Below are 25,488 nucleotides of genomic sequence, written 5' to 3'. Positions count from 1 at the left end.
CTACATGTCTGCCCGTGAGAGTAACTACTTTGAGACGGGAGAAGTAGGTGAACTCACTTGAAAGTTAAAGAATTCATCTTCAGCAGCGTTCATGATATTACAGATCTGTAAAGAGCAGCAGTCATGCTCAGTGAGACAGCAGAGAATTACAATTATCCATCATTGACAGGAACTTTATAAACCATAATGGCTTTCTGTTTGTCTGACAAGTGGCGGCAGTTGTGGAGAATGGAGGTCTAGTCTCTCACCAGGCCGTTCTCGGCGACGTAGGTTGGAAGTCCACTAACTAACGCCCAGTGGTCAGCCGGTGGATTACTGGAATGACAAATGCAAATGTGTCTGACTGGAACAAGGCAATAGCTTTGAATGTTTTATTCATGGATATCTGTGGAGTTAGACTATGTTCTCTTACACAATAAGAAAATCAGTGTTGCTTAACATGTAATGTGCATGTGTGGCCTCAGGAGACCATTACTTAAATCTAATCATGCTTCAAGATGCTGAAAACTGACATCCATTTTAGCACACGCTGTTGGGCTTTAATTTAATGCCAAGTGGTGGTAAATATTCACATTTTACATGCTATAAAATGTTTGGACTTACGGGATTACTTTAATGTCCTCCTTTCCGTGCAGGATGTAATCAATCACTTTGTAGAAGTTCACTTCCTAAAGGAAAATGTATATTGTCATACAACAGCATGTGATGGTTCTTTAATGGCTATTTTTCATCTTTGACGTGATTATTAATACCCATAATGATGAGTAGCATAAGAAGCGTCACTTACTCTGCCATCGGGGGTCTTTGGTCCAGAGTACGGTGGTACCTCTCCCATCAGTACGGGCCAAAGATCAAAAAACTCCTACAGGCAAAAGAATAAATGTGTGAAAATCTGGCCAGACAATATTAGACGAATATATGGAGATGAATATACATGTACAGTGAGGTCCAGAGGTGTTTTGTAGTGTTGCAGGAGTTAGAAAAATGACGTAAAAAGAATTGGAGACTTTGCAAACGTTCCCAGAAGATGCTGGGATAACATGGATCATCAGGATTGAACATGGACTCGAAAGTCAATTCAAGCTTAAATGTCATGACTCTGCCTCATCATGTCATGTCTATTCTTGGTCTTGTGGCAGAGTCATGACAAAGCCTTAGGTTTAGTGTGAGAAAGACATGACATTGTTTACTATTGACATGCCATGTGCTTTCTCGTGTCTTGTCTTTGGCCCCGCCCCTCTCATGCCCCGTATAGCTTCCCTGCTGTGTCTCATTACCCTCACCTGCCCATTGTTATCTTCCTTTGTCAGTCTCCCTATTTAATGCCTGTGTGTTTGCTGTCTTGTGCTGAATCGTTTTGTAATCTCTCCATGTGAGTGTTTCTCGTGCCTTGTCTAAGAGTTATCTTGTGCTTACCTGTTTGTATAGTCTCCATGTATATCTGTGGTCCTCTTGCCTTTGTTGTGTAAATAACCGTGGATTATCTTGCCCTGTTTTGGACGTTGTGTTGTGTAAGGATTATGGTTTATTTTGCTCCTCGCAGGAAGTGTTTGTTTTGAGTTCTTGTTAAGTGATCGTGTCCTGTTTTTCCCCATTGTGGGTTTTTTGTTTCCTGTTTTGTCGTGTTTATTATTTATTAAAGTCTGTGTTTAACCCCTTCATCACCGCCTGCCTGCGCTTGGGTTCTTCCTCCAAAGCCACGACAGAATGATTCAGCCAACATAGAACCCAGCAGGCAGCCATGGACGGCGCAACGACTCCCCGGTGGCCTTGCACCTCTAACCCCGAGTGGTGGAAGGCGATCTCCTCCCAGTCACACGCTGGAGGTGGCCCATTCCTGGCCCAGTGCCTTCGCCCTCTGCGGGACTATGCTAGGGAGGTAGAGGCCAGGAGGGCTTCCATCCCCGAGGTGTTGGTTTGTGCCTACCTGTTGGCTGGGATGGATGACCCCCCATCTTTTCTGGAGCGGGAGGAGTTGGTCTATCAGCCGTTCCCACAGCTGGTGGAACGGCTGCAGCGTCGACCGGACTCCTCTCGTCCCGGTCTGGTGTCTGTCCCGGAGGACTGTGTTGTTGGCACCCTCACCTTGGGGGACTCAGTACCGTCCGCCTCACCTCCTGCAGCCTCGCCTTCAGCCAGCCTCGGTGGCAAGCGGGGGAGGCGAGAGTCTTGGGGGTCCTCGTCAGAGGCCTCCAACCCCGAGCCAGCCGTGCCCTTCACCTCCTTCCTCCACCCAAGCCACCCGTCTGGTGGTCGGCTGGAGGAAGGAGGTGAAGGGCAAAGGAGAAGAAGAGGCAAAGGAGGGGGCGCGGGATCCGGTGCAGCCGGTGTCCCAGCCAGCGTCCAGTCCGGCGATCCAGCTGGTTTCCGTCCAGTCTTGTGTCCAGTCCGGTGCAGCCGGTGATCCAGCCGGTTTCCCAGCCGGCGTCCAGTCCGGTGCAGCCGGCGTCCAGTCCGATGTCAAGTCCGGTGCAGCCGGAGACCGGCCCCACCCCCTTTGGACTTCCCCCTATGAACTTTGTTGTTCCCCTCCCCCCCTCCCTTGTTTGTTATTTTTATTATGTCACCCCAACCCTATAATCATGTTTTCTTGTTTGCCCTTGATTTTGTTCGCCATGTTCGGTTTGTTTGTGTCACTGTCTCAGTCTGTCTTGTCCTGTAAGTCACCTTGAGGAGCGTCAGGATATCGCTCCTTAAGGCGGGGGTTCTGTCGTGACTCTGCCTCATCTTGTCATGTCTTTCTTGATCTTGTGGCAGAATCACGGCAGGATCCCTTGTTATATGTGGAGAGAGACGTTTTGGCCCTGTGGGCCTTCCATATTCTCTCTCTCTCCGGTGTCGCCCTCTCGTTCCCTCGTTAACTTCTCCTTAGTGTTTGATCCTTGTCACCTGCCCGTCACCCTCCCTGTGGTATCATCCCTCATTTGTATTCCCCTTTAAAAAGCCATCGTGTCTATTGTCTTGTGCTCGTTCATTGTTGTTGGTCTTACCATGGTCCACGTCCTGTTGTCAGTGCGCTACTCATCCTCGTGACATCTCCCAGTCTATGTCAAGTAAGTCTAGTGTTAGTTTATTGTAGTCCTGTCAAGTGTGGTATTTAGTCTTTATAGTGTTAGTGTAGTTAGTATAGTTCCTGTGTATCCGTCCTTTATTATTTCTAGTGTGTCTTGTTTTTCCCCATTGTGGGTTTTTGTTTGCGGTTTTGTTTATTATTAAAGTCTCTTTGTTAACCCCTTCCCTGCTGCCTGCAATTGGGTTCTTCCTCCACGTAATTCATGACACTTAAATACGTTTAAAGACACAAAATAGAAACAATCATTTAAAATGATTACAAAATAACCTATTTTGAAATTCATATACACTTTTAGTTCAGCGTTTAATTTAATCTTGAACTAATATTAGAATGACAGTATAAATTGCGATGAAAAAAATGTATTTAAATTATTAAGTCATGCAAAACAGAAACATTTCTACTGGTGGACTTTTGGACCCCACTATATATAAATAATGAAACACATTTGTCCAGCTTTTAGTTGTACAGCAATAGCAATATTAATATAGCATAAAAATGATAATAAATAATCACTTTGGTTTTGGTCATGTCGAGGAGGCCCACAGAGTAGCGGTCACAGTTGAGGAACGCTCGGACCGTATAGAGGGCCTTGTGAAACTGTCTCTCAATGTCAGTCAGCTCCTCAAACACTTTGCTGGCAGACCAAAGCAACACCTTCAACACAAGATCATGAAGTTTACGTTGGGAACACGAAGAGAACTGTAAATGCTTCATCTCAATCGCAGATCTCACCTGTCCTCTTCTGGTTTCACAGTTGTGCAGGTAGCTCAGGTGAAACACTCGCAGCACGAGATTGGCAAAGTTGAGATATTTCTTCAGCGTCTACGAGACACATTGATTACATGTTCCTTTAACATTTCATTCAAGTTCATTTCAAATGGCTTTATTATGCATTGCTTTTAATGTTCAGTCTGCCTATCCATCCATCCAGGGTGGAATTATTTATTAGGTGAAACTCGTTTTTATCTGCGTGTAAATATAAATCATTTCTGTTTACATTCAGCATCCAAATCAAGACCCGAGCTGTTTGTTGACTAGAGAAAACAATTGTACACAGAGGTGAAGTGAAGTTCGTACCTCTTCATCCTGAGCAGTGAAATGGGGGCCATTGATCTTGTTGACCGCCATCATAACAGCCACCATGTCTTTGCCGTTCATGATGGGGGTTGCGAGCACATTCTTGGTTTGATACTCTGTGAGAGTGTCCACAAACTCACTGAAGTGACTGTCCTAAACAATAAAGCACATTTATTCATTGTGTAGCTCACATAAAGTTGTCTTGTGTTTTTAGTGTGTAGGAAAAGAATAAAATAAAAATAAAATTAGATAACTCCCGTTTTAAATTTTTTCAAAAATAATGTTTTTATTGTGCATTCCAGTTACACTGACCAACACTTTTGTTTTTGCCCCCATTTTTCATGAGCTGAACTCAAAGATCTAAGACTTTTTCTATGTACACAAAAGGCCTATTTCTCTCAAATATTGTTCACAAATCTGTCTAAATCTGTGTTAGTGAGCACTTCTCCTTTGCTGAGATAATCCATCCACCTCACAGGTGTGGCATATCAAGATGCTGATTAGACAGCATGATTATTGCACAGGTGTGCCGTAGGCTGGTCACCTGTGAGGTGGATGGATTATCTCGGCAAAGGAGAAGTGCTCACTAACACAGATTTAGACAGATTTGTGAACAATATTTGAGAGAAATAGGCCTTTTGTGTACATAGAAAAAGTCTTAGATCTTTGAGTTCAGCTCATGAAAAAAAGTGTTGCGTTTATAATTTTGGTCAGTGTAATATCAATCAAACTGCAGTTGGTTTGTTTTGATTTAAGCCATAATAACTGAAAACCCCCCGCTAAATAACAATAAAAAACATGATTTTTTTATTTATAATGTTATCATGTTTTTATTAAGTTTTTTCAAAAATCATGTTTTTGTATGATGTTATCATGTTTTTATTGTGTTTTATTGTGTTAAGCTATAATAACTCAAAAAATACAGCTCACTAAATCAAAACAAACCAACTGCTGTTTGATTGATATTAATCGGAACGCACAATAAAAAACATTTTAAACAATTTTAAAAACGGAGTTATCTCATTTTGGAATCTTCATATTCATATGTTACTGATGTACACAGTTATAAATTAACATGGAAACACACATGTTCTGCATTCACTTACAGTCAACTTTCTACAGTCTTTTCCATAGCTTCAACTTAAATCCTACATGTAAACATGTAGATTTTGTAGAGTATGCTTGTACAAATTGTGACAAAATTTCGAACGCGCTCTCATTTTTAAGTCATTTCGAATAAAAACGCTTGCTAAATAAATAAATGTAATGTGTAGCTTTATATATAGACTATTTCTGCCAGAATTTCCTCTTTCAGTTTTTTTCACACCACACAAGCGTTTGAACAAAATACAGCCAACAGGACATGTATAACAAAATGTTAAACGCATACGCTTAAAATATAATCATTTATGCGAGATTAAAAAACTTCTAGAGCAGTGTTTACAGCCTTTTGTACTTTTCTTACATAACAAAGATTTCCCATCACTATGGGTGAATATGAGAATTTTACAATACATTGTTAAAGGTCAAAAATATTTTTGCTCACAGGTCAATAGCACACGTTACTGGAATTGAATTTCAACTCAATTTTATATATCGATTTTCACTCGTATCTTCAACACAGCGATTTATTTCTCAGTATTTTGTATCTCATTTGCACTGAATGGGGAATAAGAGCAGAGAGAAATGTGGAGTCAAGGTAAGCGTCTCTATTCTGCTGATTTCGGGAACATGGCGTAAACCACTGACCTTTAAATATAATCCAGGATCGCTCTAATTCAACTGAGATTAAAGGGTTTTATCCTTCTAGGCCCTGTAACATCAATGGAGAAGTGAAGCCACCTGTCCTAATCCTGCACTCGCCTTTCACATCAATGCAGTAAATGAACCACACACTACAAAAGTAAATAAGGATACAATTATTTCCACTCAAATTTGGTCCGGTCTGAAACCACTCTATCCCCTCAGATGTTTTGAGGGCATCACATTGCAAATAAACATATAATGCATATCATATTCCACTATACAGGTGCTGGTCATATAATTAGGATATCGTCAAAAAGTTGATTTCACTAATTTCATTCAAAAAGTGAAACTTGTATATTATATTCATTCATTACACACAGACTGATATATTTCAAATGTTTATTTCTTTTAATTTGATAATTATAACTGACAACTAATGAAAATCCCAAATTCAGTATCTCAGAAAATTAGAATATTACTTAAGACCAATACAAAGAAAGGATTTTTAGAAATCTTGGCCAACTGAAAAGTATGAAGATGAAAAGAATGAGCATGTGCAGCACTCAATACTTAGTTGTGGCTCCTTTTGCCTGAATTACTGCAGCAATGCGGAGTGGCATGGAGTGGATCAGTCTGTGGCACTGCTCAGGCGTTATGAGAGGCCAGGTTGCTCTGATAGTGTCCTTCAGCTCTTCTGCATTGTTGGGTCTGGCATATCGCATCTTCCTCTTCACAATACCCCATAGATTTTTAGGGTTAAGGGTTAAATCTGCATCTCCATAAAGTTGGTCAGCAGCAGGAAGCATCAGAAGCGTCTCGCCTGGGCTAAAGACAAAAAGGACTGGACTGCTGCTGAGTGGTCCAAAGTTATGTTCTCTGATGAAAGTAAATTTTGCATTTCCTTTGGAAATCAGGGTCCCAGAGTCTGGAGGAAGAGAGGAGAGGCACAGAATCCACGTTGCTTGAGGTCCAGTGTAAAGTTTCCACAGTCAGTGATGGTTTGGGGTGCCATGTCATCTGCTGGTGTTGGTCGACTGTGTTTTCTGAGGTCCAAGGTCAACGCAGCCGTATACCAGGAAGTTTTAGAGCACTTCATGCTTCCTGCTGCTGACCAACTTTATGGAGATGCAGATTTCATTTTCCAACAGGACTTGGCACCTGCACACAGTGCCAAAGCTACCAGTACCTGGTTTAAGGACCATGGTATCCCTGTTCTTAATTGGCCAGCAAACTGGCCTGACCTTAACCCTTATAGAAAATCTATGGGGTATTGTGAAGAGGAAGATGCGATATGCCAGACCCAACAATGCAGAAGAGCTGAAGGCCACTATCAGAGCAACCTGGGCTCTCATAACACCTGAGCAGTGCCACAGACTGATCGACTCCATGCCACGCCGCATTGCTGCAGTAATTCAGGCAAAAGGAGCCCCAACTAAGTATTGAGTGCTGTACATGCTCATACTTTTCATCTACTTTTCAGTTGGCCAAGATTTCTAAAAATCCTTTCTTTGTATTGGCCTTAAGTAATATTCTAATTTTCTGAGATACTGAATTTGGGATTTTCATTAGTTGTCAGTTATAATCATCAAATTAAAGAAATAAACATTAGAAATATATCAGTCTGTGTGTAATGAATGAATATAATATACAAGTTTCACTTTTTGAATGGAATTAGTGAAATCAACTTTTTGATGATATTCTAATTATATGACCAGCACCTGTATAAGAGTGCTGTGAATATTTCTGGTTACTCGGCAGTCTGGCAGACGGCTTAAACTGAGAAACGATGCTGTCGCCACCTCCGGGGTTTGATAGAGACCTGCTTGGCAGTTCAGTCACATAACACCATTGTCAAAGATTGAGAAAAACATTTTTTCTTCCAAGTTATCATGAGCACGGAGAAGTCTTTTGCTGTCTGAGAAGCACCGAAGCACACCGTGTGCCAAAGACACCCGTTTCTTTTGAAAAATGGTTAGCAATTTCTAATCAAAGCGAGAGGATTTCACGGCCGTCTCTACAAATCACATTGAATCATACATTATCTGTCTGTTCAATGTCTACTGCACATTTATCAACTGAAGTTTATCACCCAAAACAGCAACGGCCCACTAATAATTGGTATGAAATTCCATCTTTCCAATCCACGCACACGAAAAGCTTGTTTAACTATTGGTCATAATAAAAATCACTGCACAATCAAAATGTATGCAGGGTGCAAAGCAGAGTGTACGCATTCAGAATAATTATGCATTAACTATTTTTGCCAAATCATGACATTAAATTCTCAAACACAAGTCTTGCACTGCCCTCTTCAGGCCATTGTGTCAATTACACATTCCTTTTATTGATGCAAAGCTTCCTGATCATGGTTCATAATCATAACCCTACCTGTTTGACATCAGGTACATTGACGGTCTTCTTAACAGTGGCCACATGTCCCACAATGCCTGTGTCCAGCGGGTACACAATCTCACTGTCTGGTTGCACCAGACACTCTTCCATCGTGGAGTCTTTATGGACGTTGAAAAGGCGCGTGGCCAGTTCAGCAATGCCGTTCCTCTGACGGTACATGAAGAGACTCATGCGGTCGGCTCGCATCATGAAGGAGAGATGGCGCATCAGGTTGAAGACCGCCCGCTCCATCTGCAAATTTTCTTGCATGTCCCGCACCATATCAAAAATGATTTCGCACTCCTCGACAGAGTTCAGGTCATGGTACGAGCTGATATCCACTTCGGTTTTCTTGGTGGTCGACAGAAGGTCAGAAATGACCTTGGCCCGGAACCTGGAGTCATAGTACTGCTTGGCAAATGTGGGGTTACTGTCCAGAAACTTCTCGGCCACATCCTTGTCCACTGCAGCCATGTCAGGGAAATGTTACGCTGTGGAGTTTTCTATATAACTGCTCGAAGCTCTGTGCTGTTGTGTGTACCCAGATGAGAAAGACGAGGGATTATTGGAGATTGTTTTAAAGAGGCCACATAATCCTGTCCAATTGTAATGGGATTATGACATACACATGACAGCAGTCACATATTAATCCAGTATATCAAAACATTTGTCAACAAATGTAGTTGGGTGTTTACACAATGTTTGTGCTCGATGAACCTACTGTGTTCAATGTTCTAGAAGCTCCCAGCTGACCATTTATTGAACAAAAAACCTTTGTTTCATATGACAATTTAATAACAATAATCATTAGATTTACATACATACATTTACATTATATGAAAAGGAAACAAAGGTTCACTTCATCACAAACTAGACCGTTGCTTAACATATTTGTTTAGAAAAAATGCATTTTTGAAACATAAAAGGGACAGTTCGCCCAAAAAATAAAAATGGTGTCATGAATTATCCTCAAGTTGTTCCAGACCTATAAAAATGTCTTTGTTTAGTTAAACACAAATAAAGATATTTGGAAAAATGTTAGCAACTGAGATTTCTAGGGGAACATTGACCACCATTAAAATGGTTGTCAAAGGTGCCCCAGTTTGTTTTCCTAAATGATTCAAAATATTTCATTTTGTGTTCAAATGAACAAAAAAAAAACAATAATTCTACTATGGTATTCAATAGTGCCCCAGAAATCTTAGTTGCTAACATTCTTCCAAATATCTTTCTTTGTGTTTAACCAAACAAAGAAATTCATACAGGTTTGGAACAACTTGAGGGTGAGTAATTCATGACAGAATTTTCATTTTTGGGTAAACTATGCCTTTAAAAATCGCCGTGTGTGCATGTTTTGTAAGGCAAATCCTGACAGCTCTCAACCTGACAGACTGCAGCTTGTTGTATTCCAAGTGTTTTCGTCTTGACGTCAGAGATTGTCAGAGCTTCACAGAGACTCAATAAATATTTCCCCTGGAAAAGTGTGAAAAGAAAAATATTTTACAACCAGATGATTTACGTAACACCTCGAAATAGATTACACAGGTTTAGAAATACATGCAATAAATTCATACACACAGATGAATAAGTGTTGGCCCTTCAAAGACAGCTAATTAAAGGCTAGCTGACAAATAAACTGTACCATGTGTCCTATATTGTGACAGCAAAATTTTTGAAAATAAACTGTTAATAATACAGTGAGGGAAATAAGTATTTGATCCCCTGCTGAATTTGTAAGTTTGCCTACTTACAAACAAATGAAGGGTCTATAATTTTTATGGTGGGTTTATTTTAACTGATAGACACAGAATATTAAAAAAAATCAGGGGAAAAAAATGTTATATAAAGGTTATAAATTGATTTGCATTTCAGTCAGTGAAATAAGTATTTGATCCCCTACCAACTAGCAAGAATTCTGGCTCCACAGATTGGTTATGTGCCTATATGGACCACAGATTAGTCCTGTCACTTTAAGAAAGTACTCCTAAATCAGCTTGTTATGTATATAAAAGATGCCTGCCAACAGAATCTGTATCTTCCAGTTCAACCTCTCCAACACCATGGTCCAGACCAAATAGGTTTTAAAGGATGTCAGCGACAAGATTGGAGACCTGCACAAACCTTGAATAGGCTACAGACAGAAGCTTGGTGAGAAGGAGACAACTGTTGGTGTGATTATTTGGAAATAGAAGATATACAAAATAACTATCAAATGCCCTTGTTCTGGAGCTCCCTGCAATATTTCCCCAATGGGGTAAAGATGATCATGAGAAATGTTAAAGATCAGCCCAGAACTACACGGAAGAAGCCTGTTAATGATTTCAAGACAGTTGGGAACACAGTTAGCAAGCAAAACATTGGTAACACATTGGTAACACGCTATGCCACAGTAGACTGAAATCCTGAAGCACCCGCAAGGTCCTCCTGCCCAAGAAGGCCCGCCTGGCTCGTCTTAAGTTTGACAATGAACATAAAAATGATTCAGAAAAGGCTTTGGCGAAAGTGCTGGCACTGCTGTGAGACCAAAATGGACTCCTGTGTTTGGAGGGAGAGAAATGCTGACTATGAGCCCAAGAACATCATGTCTACAGAGAAGCACAGTGTTGGAAACATTCTGCTTTAGGGCTTTTTCTCTGCTACAGGTATACAGGATGACTTCACCGCATTGAGGGGCTGAGGGACGGGCCCATGTACCGTAAAATCTTGGACGAGAACCTCCTCCCCTTAACTAGGTCACTGAAGATGGGTCATGGATGAGCCTTTAACATGACAAAGACGCAAAACATATTGCCAAGACAACCAAATAGTGGCTTAAGGAGAAGCACATTAAATGTCCTAGCCAGTCTCTAGACCCTAGTCCTATAGAACCTCTGTGAAGGAGGCTAAAACTCCAATTTGCTGAGCGACAGCCAAGAAACCTTAAAGATTGACAGAGGAGTGGACTAAATGTATCCGGACACATGTGCAAACCTGGTGACCAACTATCAGAAATGTCTGACCTCTGTGCTTGCCAACAAGGGTTTCTCCACAAAGTACAAAGTTATGTTTTGCTTGGGGATCAAATACTTATTTCACTGACTGAAATGCAAATCAATTTATAACCTTTATATAACATTTTTTTCCCCTGATTTTTTTTAATATTCTGTGTCTATCAGTTAAAATAAACCCACCATAAAAATTATAGACCCTTCATTTGTTTGTAAGTAGGCAAACTTACAAAATCAGCAGGGGATCAAATACTTATTTCCCTCACTGTATATAATTTTATATTTTTAATATAATAATATAAAATATATTCAAATAAAAAAATATATATAAAATAGCATAAGGAAGATTTATCTTCATTGTTAGTTTATTTTTATTTTTGCTATGTCACACAATAGGACACATGTAAGATATATTTGTCAACTACCCAAAATCATGAGCAGACATGCCGAAATAATTGCACGAGTTGCACGAAATAAAATAGTTTTGTTTTAGAAAGCATTGCTTTTTTTAGACTTTATATCTTAAAGGTCCAATGTGTAATATTAAGCAGGATCTATTGACAGAAATGCAATATAATATACATAACTATGTGTACAGAGGTGTATAAAGACCTTACATAATGAAGCGTGATGTTTTATTATCTTAGAATGAGCTATTTCATCTAGTTAGACCGTGGGTCCCCTTACATGGAATTCACCATGTTGTTTCTACAGTAGCCCTAAATGGACAAACTGCTCTACAGAGCAATTCGCAACCTTACTGCTAGATGCCGCTAAAATCTCCACATTGCTCCTTTAAGGTTTATATTGGATTATTTTTCTTTACATTGCCCTTACAAAGTTTCTTCAAGTGTGCTATCAGTATATTATTTGAATAATGTTTTTTATGTACTTCTCTGAAATAGATGTGTACACAAAATGTACTACTTAAAAGTGGGCACCCAAAGTGTTATCAAAATAATACATATACAAGCATACTACTACTAGCATCACACTTAAAATGTATATAATTGAAGTTTAATTAAGTATACTTAAAATAAACATTAAGTGTACTTTGTAAAACAAACAAACAAAAACAGAAACGGTTACCTTAAAAAAACGGAGATAGTCATCAGTCCCAGAACCAGCTCAAGACCATAAAAGCAGAGCAATACAGCATTGAGCACAAACTCCAGGCGTAAAACAAACGTCTGTAATATAAGGTAGTAGACGCTCAGAACTGCACAGGGCACCAGAACACAAACACTGACAAAGAGTGCCAGAGAGCGCTGACACAGGTTTCCCTTCCAGCCTGAAAGACACATTCAAGATGCATTTGGATACACAAATTAAACACACTTTCATACATTTGAAGGAAAACAAAAGGTTGGTTATGAACTTAAATGATGATCTTGATGCAGGGCTGTGTGGTATTTTCCAGACACAATAAATATGAAAATGCATTGTTTCAAAACGCAACCACATATGTACTTTGTAGACATTTTCCAGACTGAATGTGTTAGTGCTCTAATAGAAATAATGGTCTCACATGTAAACACTAGTTAACATCTTTGCACACTGACCATAGAAGAGTCGGAGGATCTCGAGGCCCAAGAAGAGAAGCAGGAGAACAACATCTAGTGTGAGATTAGCTTGAGTGTAGGGCAGTAACACACCTACAAAAGTTACAGCAAACAGTGATCAATTCCACGTATGAAACACATATGACATGCACTCAGATACTGAGAGCATTAGTTATACTATACATCACCTTTGTAGACAAACATGAGACACTCGGCTATGAAGAAAGCAGCGAAATACCAGCCGTTCAGATAAAAGAGGATCTGCAGTGATGTGGATGACAACTGACACAATTGTTAAGAAATCACAAAAAATAATCACGCACAGGTTTAAGAGCTCAGTCACGAGCTATCTGTAAAGGATACAACCGGCTGTCTTCCTGGAAGATACATGAAATATGAATAAAAGAATGTGGGTTTAAAAGTTTATCAACTTATCAGTGTAACGTTATATTAGCTTTCGGTTCTGAAGCAGTGTTAAAATATACTTTGCTTTTTAAAAGGCACCGACTATAATTAACTTATAATGCAATATAATATACATATAATACAAAACGATTTTAATATAACGAAATCGGTATAGAGGACGACAGTAGCTGGCTAACGAAATGACTGGCTAACGTAAGCTATATCTCCGTAACAAGTTTGATCAAAATCAAACTTCATTATTACAACAGTTGTTTTACAAAGCACTTCCAATTTATTTCATTAAAAATCTAACTTGATAATACAAAATTCGTAACGTTTAGGATCACATCCCTCACAATATTTCAGCGTTCTGCTTACCGTAAGCGGCCATGTTGGATTGTCATGGAAACGGCGCGGCACCGCCGTCCAATCAAAACACACATCAAGAAAAGCAGCTTATTACAGGAGCCGTGTTTTATTTCGAGCAAAATGCTTTACTGTTTATAAACGTAATACAATACACTGTAGCACAGTACATGCTTCATGACTACAAAACACATTTTTTTCTTTTTTTCCCCAACATAAAATCCCACTTTTTTTTGTTTCCACACTCATATCGAAATTAAAATGGCAATGTACATTGCAAAGCAATTAAACTATAAGAAGCTCATTTCCTCTGGACTTCATTATTTCTGAATTGGGCTGGTTTATGTTGAACCGTTTTGCTCCATGCGTTCCTATAAGAGATTAAGAAATGTTAGTACCACATTGAAGAGGAAAAACCCTCAGCAGATAGCAAGTGTAATCCAAAAAAGAGTGTTTACCTTGTGCTTTTGATGGTGCAAGACAGTCCTACAATGTTGATTCTTGGCCTCTTCCTCACTGGCATAAATGGCGTTACACAAGCTGCAAAAGTAGCCCACCACAGGCCGAACAAACTCTGTGCCTGTTGGTATAAAGCCACAGGTCAGTTGTACGTTGTAAGCAAAAGAAGGTTAATAGTTGTCTTTGATGACAACAGGTGAACGGGTATTTCAACTCATAGCTGTTACCATGTTATGCATTTTAGCATGACTGGACGTTTTAACGGGACAGTTCACTATAAAAAATAAAACTTCTATCATTGTTTACTCACCCTTATGTCAATTAAACATGTATGACTGACTTGTGTGCAGAACACAAAAGATGATATTTTAAATAATGTTGGAAATCAATCAACGACGGCCCCCATGGACTTCCATTACATGAACTAAAAATCATCACATAGACATTTCTCAAAATATCTTCTTTTGTGTTTCACAGAGGAAAGAGTCATATACAGGTATACATAGGGGTAAATAAATGACAGAATTTTTATTTTGGTGCAAATTATTTCTATAATGCTTAAGCTTGTACACGTCGTGTATATGAACACACCCTTACCCACGGCATCATCTAACAGTGAATCTTCAATCATTTTTTCTGCTCTGTCAACCAGCTTCTCATCCTCCAAGTTCACACCTTCATTATCCTAAAACCAGTATAATATACAAGAAATATATTGTTGCACCTGTATGTAGAAAACCTAGTTGGCAAACCCTAATATTCCAACAGCAAATCAATAGAGCAACAGATATTTACATTAAGGTTTGGTGTCTTGGATTCATCCTTTTCATTCTCCATATCAGCAGGTGTTTGTAAAGAACCGTTAATGGATCCATGTTGAAAATACCTAGGAACCAATACAAAGCAGCAAGATGTAACATCTGTGGTTGATATTCAATAAACAGCAGCCAGACAAATGCTGCACCTTCCTCAATGCATTTTAACAATGTAACTGAAGTATTATTAGATGTTTAGTTTCCATAGAGATGGAAGTCCTAAAAGTGCACAATTATTTCCAAATACCTTTTATTTAAATGGCTGTGTTTCAACGACACTTTAATCTTGGGATGTTTCCCGGCGATTGAAATTTCATTGTTGTTGGCTGCAGCTACAACCTTCTGAGCATCAGATGCATGTTCCATTTCAATCAGTCCCTAATAATAAAACGGAGCCGCCAGATTTAGTTGATGAATCCATTGAATTGGTTCAAAATCGAAGTGTAAATATACTAACCATATGATCCGGGCGAAACAGCCAATGGTGCCTTACTTTTCCATACCGTTCTGCAATGCCTACAAAGTCTGCATCCGTGTATTCATCAGTGAATGGAAGGTTTCTGATTCTGAGAACTTTGCCATAATCTTCCTAAAGTAAAGGAATTAAAACCCTGTGTTAGCTGAGCGGTCTATTAGTAAGATATAACACTGCCATGTTTTACAGGCAGATGTTTGGTTCGGTTTGTCAAGATTTGTTGATGTTACCTCCTCATCACTGGATGTTTGCATTATTGTGTCCAGGTTGGTTTCCTTTTGAGCTTCAGCACATTCTTCAGAGGTCTGTGTCTCAGCAGGCATTCCTGATATCTCCTCACAGGGAGTCGATGAGTATGAGGCTTCCTCGTTCTTCTCTTCTACATCCATGACTTCTTCGTTCTTCTCTTCTACATCTATGACTTCTTCGTTCTTCTCTTCTACATCCATGACTTCTTCGTTCTTCTCTTCTACATCCATGACTTCTTCATTCTTTTCTTCCCCATGCACGACTTCCTCATTTTTCTCTTCAACATGCGTCTCACCGTCTGCTTTCTCAGAATCAGATTCAACGCTTACTCTGAAATAAAATAAATCTGATGTATCAGAATATTCAAGCGTATAAGAAAAGCATGTTAAACTGAACTTACCTTTTTTTTATATGGGTGTATTTGGTTGACACCGTTATCCTTAAGACTTTGCCACCAAGTTTAAAGCTCTGCCGTTTAGACTCAGCTTCCAGTTTAGAAGCATCAGTAGCATTCACCATCTCAATTAATGCCTTCTCCACCTGAAGATAAAGCAACATTACTATCTGTCATAGAGAAAGATCATACAAACACATATTCACAGGTGATATGTTGAAAACTTTTCATAAATATTGCAATGACTTTAATGTGCTTTTTATCTGATCATTAGGATTGTCATCAGACTTGTTTGACAAACCTACAATGTTTCATGGTTCACGAGTGTGAAAGTATATAATTATTTAATTAATTTCTGTGAATCAGTTCAAACGGTTCATTTTAAAAATCAATGAAAATTTCAGTTTTTAACATCACTCAATAACACTCACAAAAGTGTGACACTTTTTGTAAAATGTTTGGCCATCTATTACTTTTACATATTTCATCTACTATTTACTGTAGTCTTTTTTCTCCTGCAACTTTCACACTATTCATTGTTGTAATGATTTTTTAATGATTTATAAAAAGGTATAAAACACAGGACAGCATCGCCTCAAAGTCTCCCTGACAAAGTATTAAGATCATTTTACCTTTCGATGGTTGCGAACTAGACAACAGCCTGCCACTTCTCCACACTTTTTGCCAATGTTCAGCAAATCATCTTCATTATATTTTTTAGCTGGAGGAAAACCTTTCACCTCAAGGACCCTGCCATACTCTTCCTATAAAAACGTTAGACAAGAGTAAAAACTCTAAAAATTTTTTTTTATAAATTATTTATGAAGGACCATTTTCTGTCATGAAAAACAGACTAACCCCAGTGCTTGGAGTAGCGATCTCCTCTGCATCACCTAAAAAAGCAAGAGAAATAGTCAAAGTACCCTGACATATAACAAAGAACATAAGAAAAATAAATACAAAACTTGTGTATGCAGTTATCGAATAGCTTTATATGATCTGTATAAGAGAAATACCTTTCTCGGTCATTTCCTCTTTAAATTTGTCTAGGGTAATGCAACTATCCAGATTCACAGGTACATCTGACGCCTCCTAAACACAGAAACAAATTCACATTCTGTTTGACTTTTTAATTGTAGAATAATGCATATGAATTACATGCAATATGAACTAATATATATATATATATATATATATATTACATTTTAATTCAGTGACGGGTTCAAGCCAGACACTTCCACCTCTACATGAGCAAATGTATTCTGTATTCCTAACTACAAAGTTAAAGTTAACCAAGACTTCTGGCGTTTACCTGTTCCATTGCATCTGTATTGTCTTTTTGCACTTCTTTGTGTTGTTGAAGCTCTTCGGGTTCCTTACATTCACTTGGTACATCTGAGATTTCCACAGTTTCGTCTTTTTGTACTTCTGGGCTTTCTTGTAGTTCCTGGACTTCCCTAGACTCCATTGATCCATCTGCAATTTCCATAGTTTCCTCTTTTGTTGCTTCTTGGCTTTCTTGAAGCTCTTGGGCTTCCTTACACTCCAGTGATCCATCTGTACTTTCCACAGTATCGTCTTTTGTTGCTTGTTGGTTTTGCTGAGGCTCCTTATCTTCCTCAGTAGATCCATCTGAAATGTCCACAGATTTGTCTTTTTGTATACCTTGGTTTTCTTGAAGCTCTTCGGCTTCTTTACACTCCAGTGACCCATCTGTACTTCCAACACTTTCCTCTTTTTTTATTTCTTTTTGTTCTCGAAGCTCTTGTGCTTCTTTACACTCCAGTGACCCATCTGTACTTCCAACACTTTCCTCTTTTTTTATTTCTTTTTGTTCTCGAAGCTCTTGTGCTTCTTTACACTCCAGTGACCCATCTGTACTTTCTACACTTTCCTCTTGTTTTATTTCTTGGTTTTCTTGAAGCTCTTGTGCTTCTTTACACTCTAGTGACCCATCTGTACCTTCTACAGTTTCCTCTTTTGTTGCTTCTTGGTTTTCTTGAAGCTCTTTGGCATCCTTGCACTCACTTGATTCATCTGCAATTGTATCTTTTAAAACACTCTCTGATTTTGTCGTGTCTACATCTGTAGCTATATCATCGGACTCTTTCACATCCTGCATGTCTTCAGATTCATCCTGTTCATCCAGAGCCACTGAGGAACCTTGATCCTCATCATCTTCTTGATCATCTTCCTGATCGATTTCAATGTACTCTTCATCTTCTGAGTTAAGCTCTTCACAATCATCTGCTATAACAGCCACGCCTTCGAGATCACTGTCATCACACAGGGTATCAGATTGATCTATCTTGTCTTCGGTTTTTTCCTCTGCACTCTCGGCAGTTTGCTTGCTTTGGTCTTTGGAAGGTGATTTTCTGGAACGAGATCTAGATAAATGATCCCGTCCTGACTTTTCTTTGGAGCGTCGCCGTTTCCTGGGGTCAGAACTCCTGCGGGACCTGGATGTCTCTACAGAGGACCTTCGTTTGGGACTGGGAGAGTCTCTTCGAGAACTGTGGGATCTTCTTTGTAGGCTTAAACTCCTCCTCCTCCTGTTGCTGCTCCTGGGTACGGGTTCTTCTTTCTCAGGACTGGATCATGAAGAGAAATAATCAAACTTTAACCTTGAAATAAATGTCACATACAAGTAGTAACAAAAGTCGGCACACCAGAGCTCCAAAAATATATCAAAAATTCTTTATTATTTAAAAGACTTTCGCATGGCACGAACATAACACATACAAACATACAAGAAGCAAACATAAGATCAGCGGAACATGTTTACCCAAGTTTCAGGTACTCCGCTGAGAAGCTAACGTGGATGGTTTTTCCTTTCAATTTCAGTGAATTGGTGGAATAATGCTCCACCAATTTGCTGGCTTCTTGAGGACTGCCCATCTCCACATAACCCTGTAAAACAGGCACATAGTCTTGACACTACAATAATAAAACTATTTTCAATTGGGGTGTCTCATTATACTGGTGGTATTGACAATAACTCATATTAATGGCTGTGATTACTGATAATGTGTTAATACTACACATGTTAATATCATAAATAATTCAGCGCTAGTATCTAGTTGACACTTCAACACAGTAGGTGGTGGTTTTACACCTGTTTAACATCTTGTCTTAAGAGCCATGAAAATCGTGTAGTAAAAATGTGACAGCCCTACTTTCGATAATTGAAATTGATTTGGCTACCCGGCTTGGCAAAAACAGGGAATGTTTTACTGATCCAAAGCGCTTCGCAATGGCGATCAACTCGGAGCTCACGCCTTCTCCAGCAGGTAATGGCATGAAGCTCACCACACAAGAAGTCTGTGAAACATGCAAAAAACAGGAACAGGAAATCATTTAGTTTCTCTTATTATGTACAACAATTTAATGTCTTGTAATAGACGGTTTCAGCGGCAACAACACAAACTAACGGTATGCCGCCCAAAAAAATTTGTTTGACCTCCACAAAGAATCAAAATTATATATAAAATTGTGTTATATTATTACCAAACACAGACCAAAAGTTAATTTCAGGCAAGGCGCGTGCGTCCAATGAAACTGTCCATATTTCATCATTTTCTCATTTCATTTTTGCTTACGCTTCTACCGTTACCGTTCGTTCTAAAATGCATCTTCTGTAAAGCTGTTTGCAACAATGCAAAACTGTACAAATACAAGATCGCATTTTCAGCCATTTCAGAGCATTGTTCACCTGGATCATACTGCATGATGACAACGACGATAGGGAAAATTCTAGCAGCTTGCCCTTGACCTTCAAGGGGTTTTGAAGGAAATATTTCACTACATCCCCCGCCTGGTCTGTTGATCCCATCTCCACAAAAGCCTACAAGAATTACGTTTTTATTACTATATTTCAGCATTTAGTCATGAAACACATTCATATATTTGTTGGGAGAAGAAAACCAAGCATTTAAAGCCATACCATCCTAGAAAACATCGTCAATTTGACAATCGCTCCAAACTGGCCAAGCAGTTGTTTCAGGTAAGCTTCATTCACTTCATCCACCTCGAACTTTACACACACCATTTTGCACTGTGTTTGAACATATTGCAATAACCTTTAAATGTTAAATCATCTACAGCATAGAAAAAACTGAAAATGACCAACAAAAACTGACCTTCTCATTCACTTCTGTTTTATTCAGGTTATTGCTGCTTTTACTGCCTGACAATCCGCTCCTGCTGCTCGAGGAACCATTTCTACTGCTTGATGTTTCACCTTAGAGAAAAGAGTCAAAAATTAAAACATTACAGGAAAATAAAATAGGATGCTCAGATATGGATGCGGATATAGACGGGAGTAAGACTTTACCTCGCTCCTGTGTGGTTCTAGATAGTGGCTTCTCAGGAACAGACTCGTTCCTGAAACAATGTGCAAATTTTAACAACAAACTAATGCAAAGGTGTTTTCAAGAATACGACATAATGGGGACTGGCACTACCTGCGAGCTGAATGGATCTTCTGATCCCATTCTGGATATCTGGAGGTAGGAAAACATACATAAGACAGACCAGAAACCAACATCCTGGTGCACTGAGAAGATCTGCTTGTTGGATGTTCACATGCACATCATTATCACCAAGATTCATATTCTGCCTGAACTCAACCTAGTATTATTGTTCTGTTTATTAATTCTCAGTGCATGCAGTTTCAAATAAAAGGTTTGTAATCTCTGTTAACCAAGTAAAAACGTGTTAACCCACCACCCAACCATCAGACTATATGACCAGACAAAATGAAAGAATACAACTGAAGATAACTCACCTTTCCACAAGACTGAGTTGACTATTAGCATGCTGAGGTCCGTTTATATGCACAGACCAGTCCTACAACAAAGGATAGAACCTAGTTTACAAAAATGAACTGTCAATATTATTTGCAGTACATATATTATCTATAAAGTTCATGTCTATATTGTGAGAAATTTATCTTTGCTATAGCATTTAAAACACAAAGACCTATAGAAAATGCTTCTCAATGTTGATTCCAGCAAATGCCGTTAAGTATCTTTGGATTTCAGGTTCTTTAAAAAAAATCATCATTAATCTTCATCTTGTTCCAAACCCAGGCAACTTTTATTGTGGAACTCCAGTTTTAGGTAACTAGTGGCTGTCAAGCTCCAAAAGTAACAGAACATCATAAATTTAAACGCTGTCTTTAGCCCTTTTAGATATACAACATGTGTATCAAAAATATCAGTAAATCAAGACAACTTTACCAGTAAACTTAACCAGTAAAACCAGTATATTACCAATGTTAAGATAAGATTGAAATATGATTTTGTTGGATCAAGAACTGCACAAATGTAAACTTTTGCCACAAAAACTATAACATTGTCACTACATATATTCTGATATTAAAGGAACAATACGGGGTTTTTAGGAGGATCTGCAATATAATATACCAAGCAATTTCTTCAGAAGTGTATAAAGACCTTACGTAATGAATCGTTATGTTTGTAATACCTTAGAATAAGCTGTTTATATCTACATACAGAGCGGCCCTACATACTGTACATTGAATTCGCCACCATGTTTTGTACAGCAGCCCTAAACGGACAAACTCTACAGCGCGCGTTTCTTCTCCCTCTCCCCTGCGGTATAGTGGTGAAACGGATTGGAGGTGATCCGAGATCCATATGGATCATGCGCTACAGTCCGGAACGCATGTGACCCGCAGATTGACTAAGTTTATTCATCATTGAGTAAAAGAGTACAACGTGCTCTCTCTCCAGTTTTAGCGCCAATGCGCTCTCTCTCTCCCTCCAGTATCTGAACGAGTACAATATTAAAGCGGTTCCAGACAAACAATGATGCAAAAATGCTCCGTCACACAGCCAATATTATAACAACAACATATCTGGTTCTAACAAACAGAAAAACCAGTGTTACTCACATACTGATCCGAATCAAAGCAACCTCCTCGGGGGTGATTTTTAGATGAACTTTCTCTCCAACGTTTCTCTGCTGGAAAGTATGTTAACTCCACAGAAATCTATGAGTATCTCTACTAAAAGCCTACTGGAAAGTCTTTAAAATATTAACGCAGGTCCTAGCTCCTGTCTGACTTTTATCCTTTTTATACTTAAAATCCACAGACCTTTTATTTTTATGTAATAAGACATCTCTCTTTCTACAGTCTTTCTAATGCCCGCATGATCTCTTCCCTGCGACAACATGAGAAGACACGCTGTTGCAGCCGACGACATCTTTTTGAACTGTGTTGGCCACCGCCGTGGTTGGACATAGATTCATTGCAAATCTATAATACAACGCTAGTGGCAGTTGTAAATCAAAAACTGCACCTTTAACCATACCCTGCCATTTATAAAAGGTCAATAATGACATCAGAGTTCACCAGTATTTCAGTATTGATGTGTAAATGGTATCTTACCTGTAAAAAAAGGGAGCACTCGTCTGTGTGAACAGAACATTTGTGTATTTACCTGAGATGTCTGGTACTTTTATGGTAATTTACCAGGATTACTGCATGAAGGGTGCTTATATACACAGGTGTTCAAAAGAAATTCTACAGCTTTGTGTAAAAAATTGCAAAATATGCAAGTCATTACTGCATATACTGCAAATACGGTGCAATTAAATTAAACTTACTATTTCTATAACAAAGGCATCACAATATATTTTTTAAATGGTACGTTTGTAGAATTTTGTCATTTAGAAAACTTGACAGCCCCTGGTCTCTAACACAGCTTTATTTTTTTCTTCAAAGCATAAATTGTTATTTAAAGTCATGCCAGTCTGGAACAACATGAGGCTAAGTAAAGAATGGGGGAATTTTGGTGTTACCAATACCTTTAATGGTACTTAAAATACCTTTAAATACAAGCCACTTTGACTTACCTGTAATGCCACTGTATGTTAATGTGTATTTTCATTGATAAAAACTCTGGTAAAAAGCTGGTAATGCAGGATCTGTAAGAGCGAAAATGCTACTTGCCTTGTTAGAGAGAACAGTGATCTCGCAGAGTACGCAAGCATAGGGAAATACTGGTGGAGTTCTTCCATGGAAGTCGGACGCCTCCTTCCTGGTTGGCACCTTATGAACCCCTGTCTTCCGGTGATGAGATGACTGACCAACATTTCTGCCGGAGAGGTGTGAAGGTTGACTCTTTCTGCTGGTCTGGTGTGGGGAACGGCTAGCATCTCTATTGGATATAAAAGAAGATTGCCCGCCATCTCTGCTAGACAGGTTTGAGAGTTGTCCAACACTTCTGCTGAACAGGTTTGGGATCAGCGGTAATGGTTGCCCAACATTTTTGCTGGCCAGATACGACGGTTGCCCGACATTTTTGCTGGCCAGATACGACGGTTGCCCGACATTTTTGCTGGCCAGATACGACGGTTGCCCGACATTTTTGCTGGCCAGATACGACGGTTGCCCGACATTTTTGCTGGCCAGATACGACGGTTGCCCGACATTTTTGTTGACCAGATACGATGGTTGCCCAACATTTTTGCTGGCCAGATACGACGGTTGCACGACATCTCTGCTGGACAGGTACGACGGTCGCCCGACATCTTTGCTGGACAGATACGATGGTTGCCCAACATCTTTGCTGGACAGATACGACGGTTGCCCGACATCTTTGCTGGACAGATATGATGGTTTCCCAACATCTCTGCTGGACAGGTGTGAGGATTGACCAACATCTCTGCTGGACAGATACAACGGTTGCCCGAAATCTTTGCTGGACACATACGACGGTTTCCCGACATCTCTGCTGGATAAGTTTGAGGACTGTCCGACATCTCTGCTGGAGAGTTGTGACGGTCGCCCGACATCTATGCTGGACAAATATGCGGGTTGACTGTCGTCCCTGCTGTAGTTAGAGTAAGACTGTGACACAGCTGCCGTTTTCTGCCTTGAAGATTCAGTAGCATAAGGCGCTTTATCGAAATAAGTGTCTTTGTCTTTTAGATGGTTGTATTCAACCACAAAATTTGACTCAGAAGTTGTGTATGTGTGTGCTGAAGAGCTAGCTGGTTGGGCATTTCCCCACTGGTCATCCAAGGTCTGAGCTTGCTCTTGATGATGGGAATATGACTGATGAACAGGTAAATCTAAGGAATACTCAACCGGTTCAGTGTATCTCCTATCCTCCCAGGAGTGACTTGATGAACCGTGTTGGAGTGTGCTGGACCTAGATGAAGACATGTTGGCAGCTTTCTTATTTTTGATCTCGCCGAGAAGCTCTGGAAGTTTCTCAGCAGAGATGAGATGCTCTGGGAGCTCAGCAAGAGTTTTAAGGTCCCCAGCATCTAATCCGCAGCTTTGCAGAAAGGACAAAGCCTTACCAGGTGGAATAGAAGACAACTCTTCTGAGGTAAGAGACAGTGCAGAGTAAATCTGCTCTGGAGATGTGGTGCCGACTCTTGACCTGTAAGCACCAGATTCTCGGTGATACGTACGTTGAGAGTCCGGGTACATGTCCTGGCTTGTGGTGAAATCATCTTGCGGTTTTCGGTATGGATTATTGTAAGACATGTCCCAAGCGGTCAGGCACTGCCAAGAACAGCAGCTCGTGCAGTATTGGCTGTTCCTCACCTGTTAAAAAAAGATGGTATGTAACGAGAATGTGGGTTCTCCTTGATTGATATTTATAATAATGAAGAGATCAGCTTCGGGTTGGAGATCTGCCGGTCACCTTGCTCAAGTCTGTCACCTTGATCACGCTTACCTTGAGATGAGAAATCAAATCATTCACACTTTTCGGATGTGTTGTGAGGTCTGTGGGCGTTTCTTACATAACTTTGGAAAAACAGCTGTAGCAGGCTAGTAACAGGGCAACTAGCAGGTTGATTGTGCTGGAGCCATCTCAATAAATTGCTATACCGTTTTTTACTTCATTTGTATGCACATTTATGTAAAAAAAAAAGAGGTGCAAATCCTAGGTTCTGCAACTGGTCACCATTTTAGATAAAACTCAACATCTAAAAGTACAAATACTTTATTAAGTCATGCGACTGCGCTTATAATTCTAGTAGAATTTAACGATGAATAATACGTCAGACAACATAGCATTTAGCACACCCCATGATACTAAAACTGCTTGACATTTCGAGTCACATCCCTTCAGAAAATTCACCACAGTTATGTTAACTTATCCTATATATGTTGGCTTAGAATGTTATTTTTTCCGAGGTTGAAGAGAAATGCATGTTTCGTAGGTAATATTTAAAATGAATGCTTAATCGGTGCGTTTGGCCTTAAGGCTAAGGGCCAAGCCCCTGCTGACGCAGTTAGCGGTAATTTAAGGTATCGCCGAATTATAAATGTCATATACAGTGATTTAAAAAGTCAATTATTTATATTTACTCGTATGACTCACCGGTAGAATCTGAAGTAAAATACCGGATCTCTGAAGCTCTGCAAAGCGGCGGCTCAGGCCAAAGGAGTCATAAGACGGTTGTCTTCCTTTTATAAACCGGAACAGCAATATTTCAAAA

General features: G+C 39.5%; 3 protein-coding genes across 6 annotated transcripts in view; all 3 read right to left on the bottom strand.

Annotated features, from left to right (window-relative positions):
* The window catches only part of pde6a (phosphodiesterase 6A, cGMP-specific, rod, alpha), a 23,770-nt gene extending 14,012 nt beyond the window's left edge, over positions 1 to 9,758 (bottom strand). Inside the window, exons 1-9 of one of the 3 annotated variants that reach the window (XM_057349008.1) lie at positions 9,671 to 9,758; positions 8,285 to 8,815; positions 4,151 to 4,303; positions 3,806 to 3,895; positions 3,587 to 3,727; positions 788 to 862; positions 604 to 668; positions 249 to 315; positions 58 to 105 (exon numbers count right to left, since the gene is read on the bottom strand). In XM_057349008.1, coding sequence (XP_057204991.1) covers positions 58 to 105; positions 249 to 315; positions 604 to 668; positions 788 to 862; positions 3,587 to 3,727; positions 3,806 to 3,895; positions 4,151 to 4,303; positions 8,285 to 8,761 — 1,116 coding nt within the window. In that variant the 5' untranslated portion in view covers positions 8,762 to 8,815; positions 9,671 to 9,758. Of the gene's footprint in view, positions 1 to 57; positions 106 to 248; positions 316 to 603; positions 669 to 787; positions 863 to 3,586; positions 3,728 to 3,805; positions 3,896 to 4,150; positions 4,304 to 8,284; positions 8,816 to 9,670 lie in introns of those variants that run through there. The other 2 variants (XM_057349009.1, XM_057349010.1) reach the window with 2 other exon arrangements.
* On the bottom strand, positions 9,648 to 13,704 carry tmem216 (transmembrane protein 216). Of its 2 annotated transcripts, XM_057349012.1 has the most exons (6): positions 13,620 to 13,704; positions 13,200 to 13,213; positions 13,025 to 13,118; positions 12,837 to 12,929; positions 12,364 to 12,565; positions 9,648 to 9,760 (listed from the first exon to the last, which is right to left on the bottom strand). In XM_057349012.1, exons 1-6 carry the CDS (start codon positions 13,630 to 13,632, stop codon positions 9,745 to 9,747), a joined length of 432 nt encoding a protein of 143 aa, XP_057204995.1. In that variant the 5' UTR covers positions 13,633 to 13,704; the 3' UTR covers positions 9,648 to 9,744. The 2 variants fall into 2 exon arrangements, with proteins under 2 accessions (XP_057204995.1, XP_057204994.1); XM_057349011.1 differs by lacking the exon at positions 13,620 to 13,704 and having other exon boundaries at positions 13,200 to 13,241.
* On the bottom strand, positions 13,703 to 25,488 carry matr3l1.1 (matrin 3-like 1.1). The gene is made up of 22 exons (XM_057349006.1): positions 25,371 to 25,488; positions 22,979 to 24,586; positions 20,786 to 20,847; positions 20,463 to 20,501; positions 20,333 to 20,382; positions 20,139 to 20,239; positions 19,943 to 20,053; positions 19,712 to 19,843; positions 19,204 to 19,320; positions 18,785 to 18,909; positions 17,312 to 18,590; positions 17,016 to 17,091; positions 16,858 to 16,892; positions 16,632 to 16,763; positions 16,006 to 16,145; positions 15,587 to 15,935; positions 15,339 to 15,470; positions 15,129 to 15,259; positions 14,862 to 14,952; positions 14,664 to 14,751; positions 14,066 to 14,187; positions 13,703 to 13,978 (listed from the first exon to the last, which is right to left on the bottom strand). Exons 2-22 carry the CDS (start codon positions 24,524 to 24,526, stop codon positions 13,949 to 13,951), a joined length of 4,890 nt encoding a protein of 1,629 aa, XP_057204989.1. The 5' UTR covers positions 24,527 to 24,586; positions 25,371 to 25,488; the 3' UTR covers positions 13,703 to 13,948.

The sequence above is a fragment of the Triplophysa rosa genome, linkage group LG13 (assembly GCF_024868665.1).
Source record: "Triplophysa rosa linkage group LG13, Trosa_1v2, whole genome shotgun sequence".
NCBI classification, from domain to species: domain Eukaryota; kingdom Metazoa; phylum Chordata; class Actinopteri; order Cypriniformes; family Nemacheilidae; genus Triplophysa; species Triplophysa rosa.
Note: the sequence above shows the minus strand (reverse complement) of the source record. Positions and strands in the feature narration are given on the sequence as shown.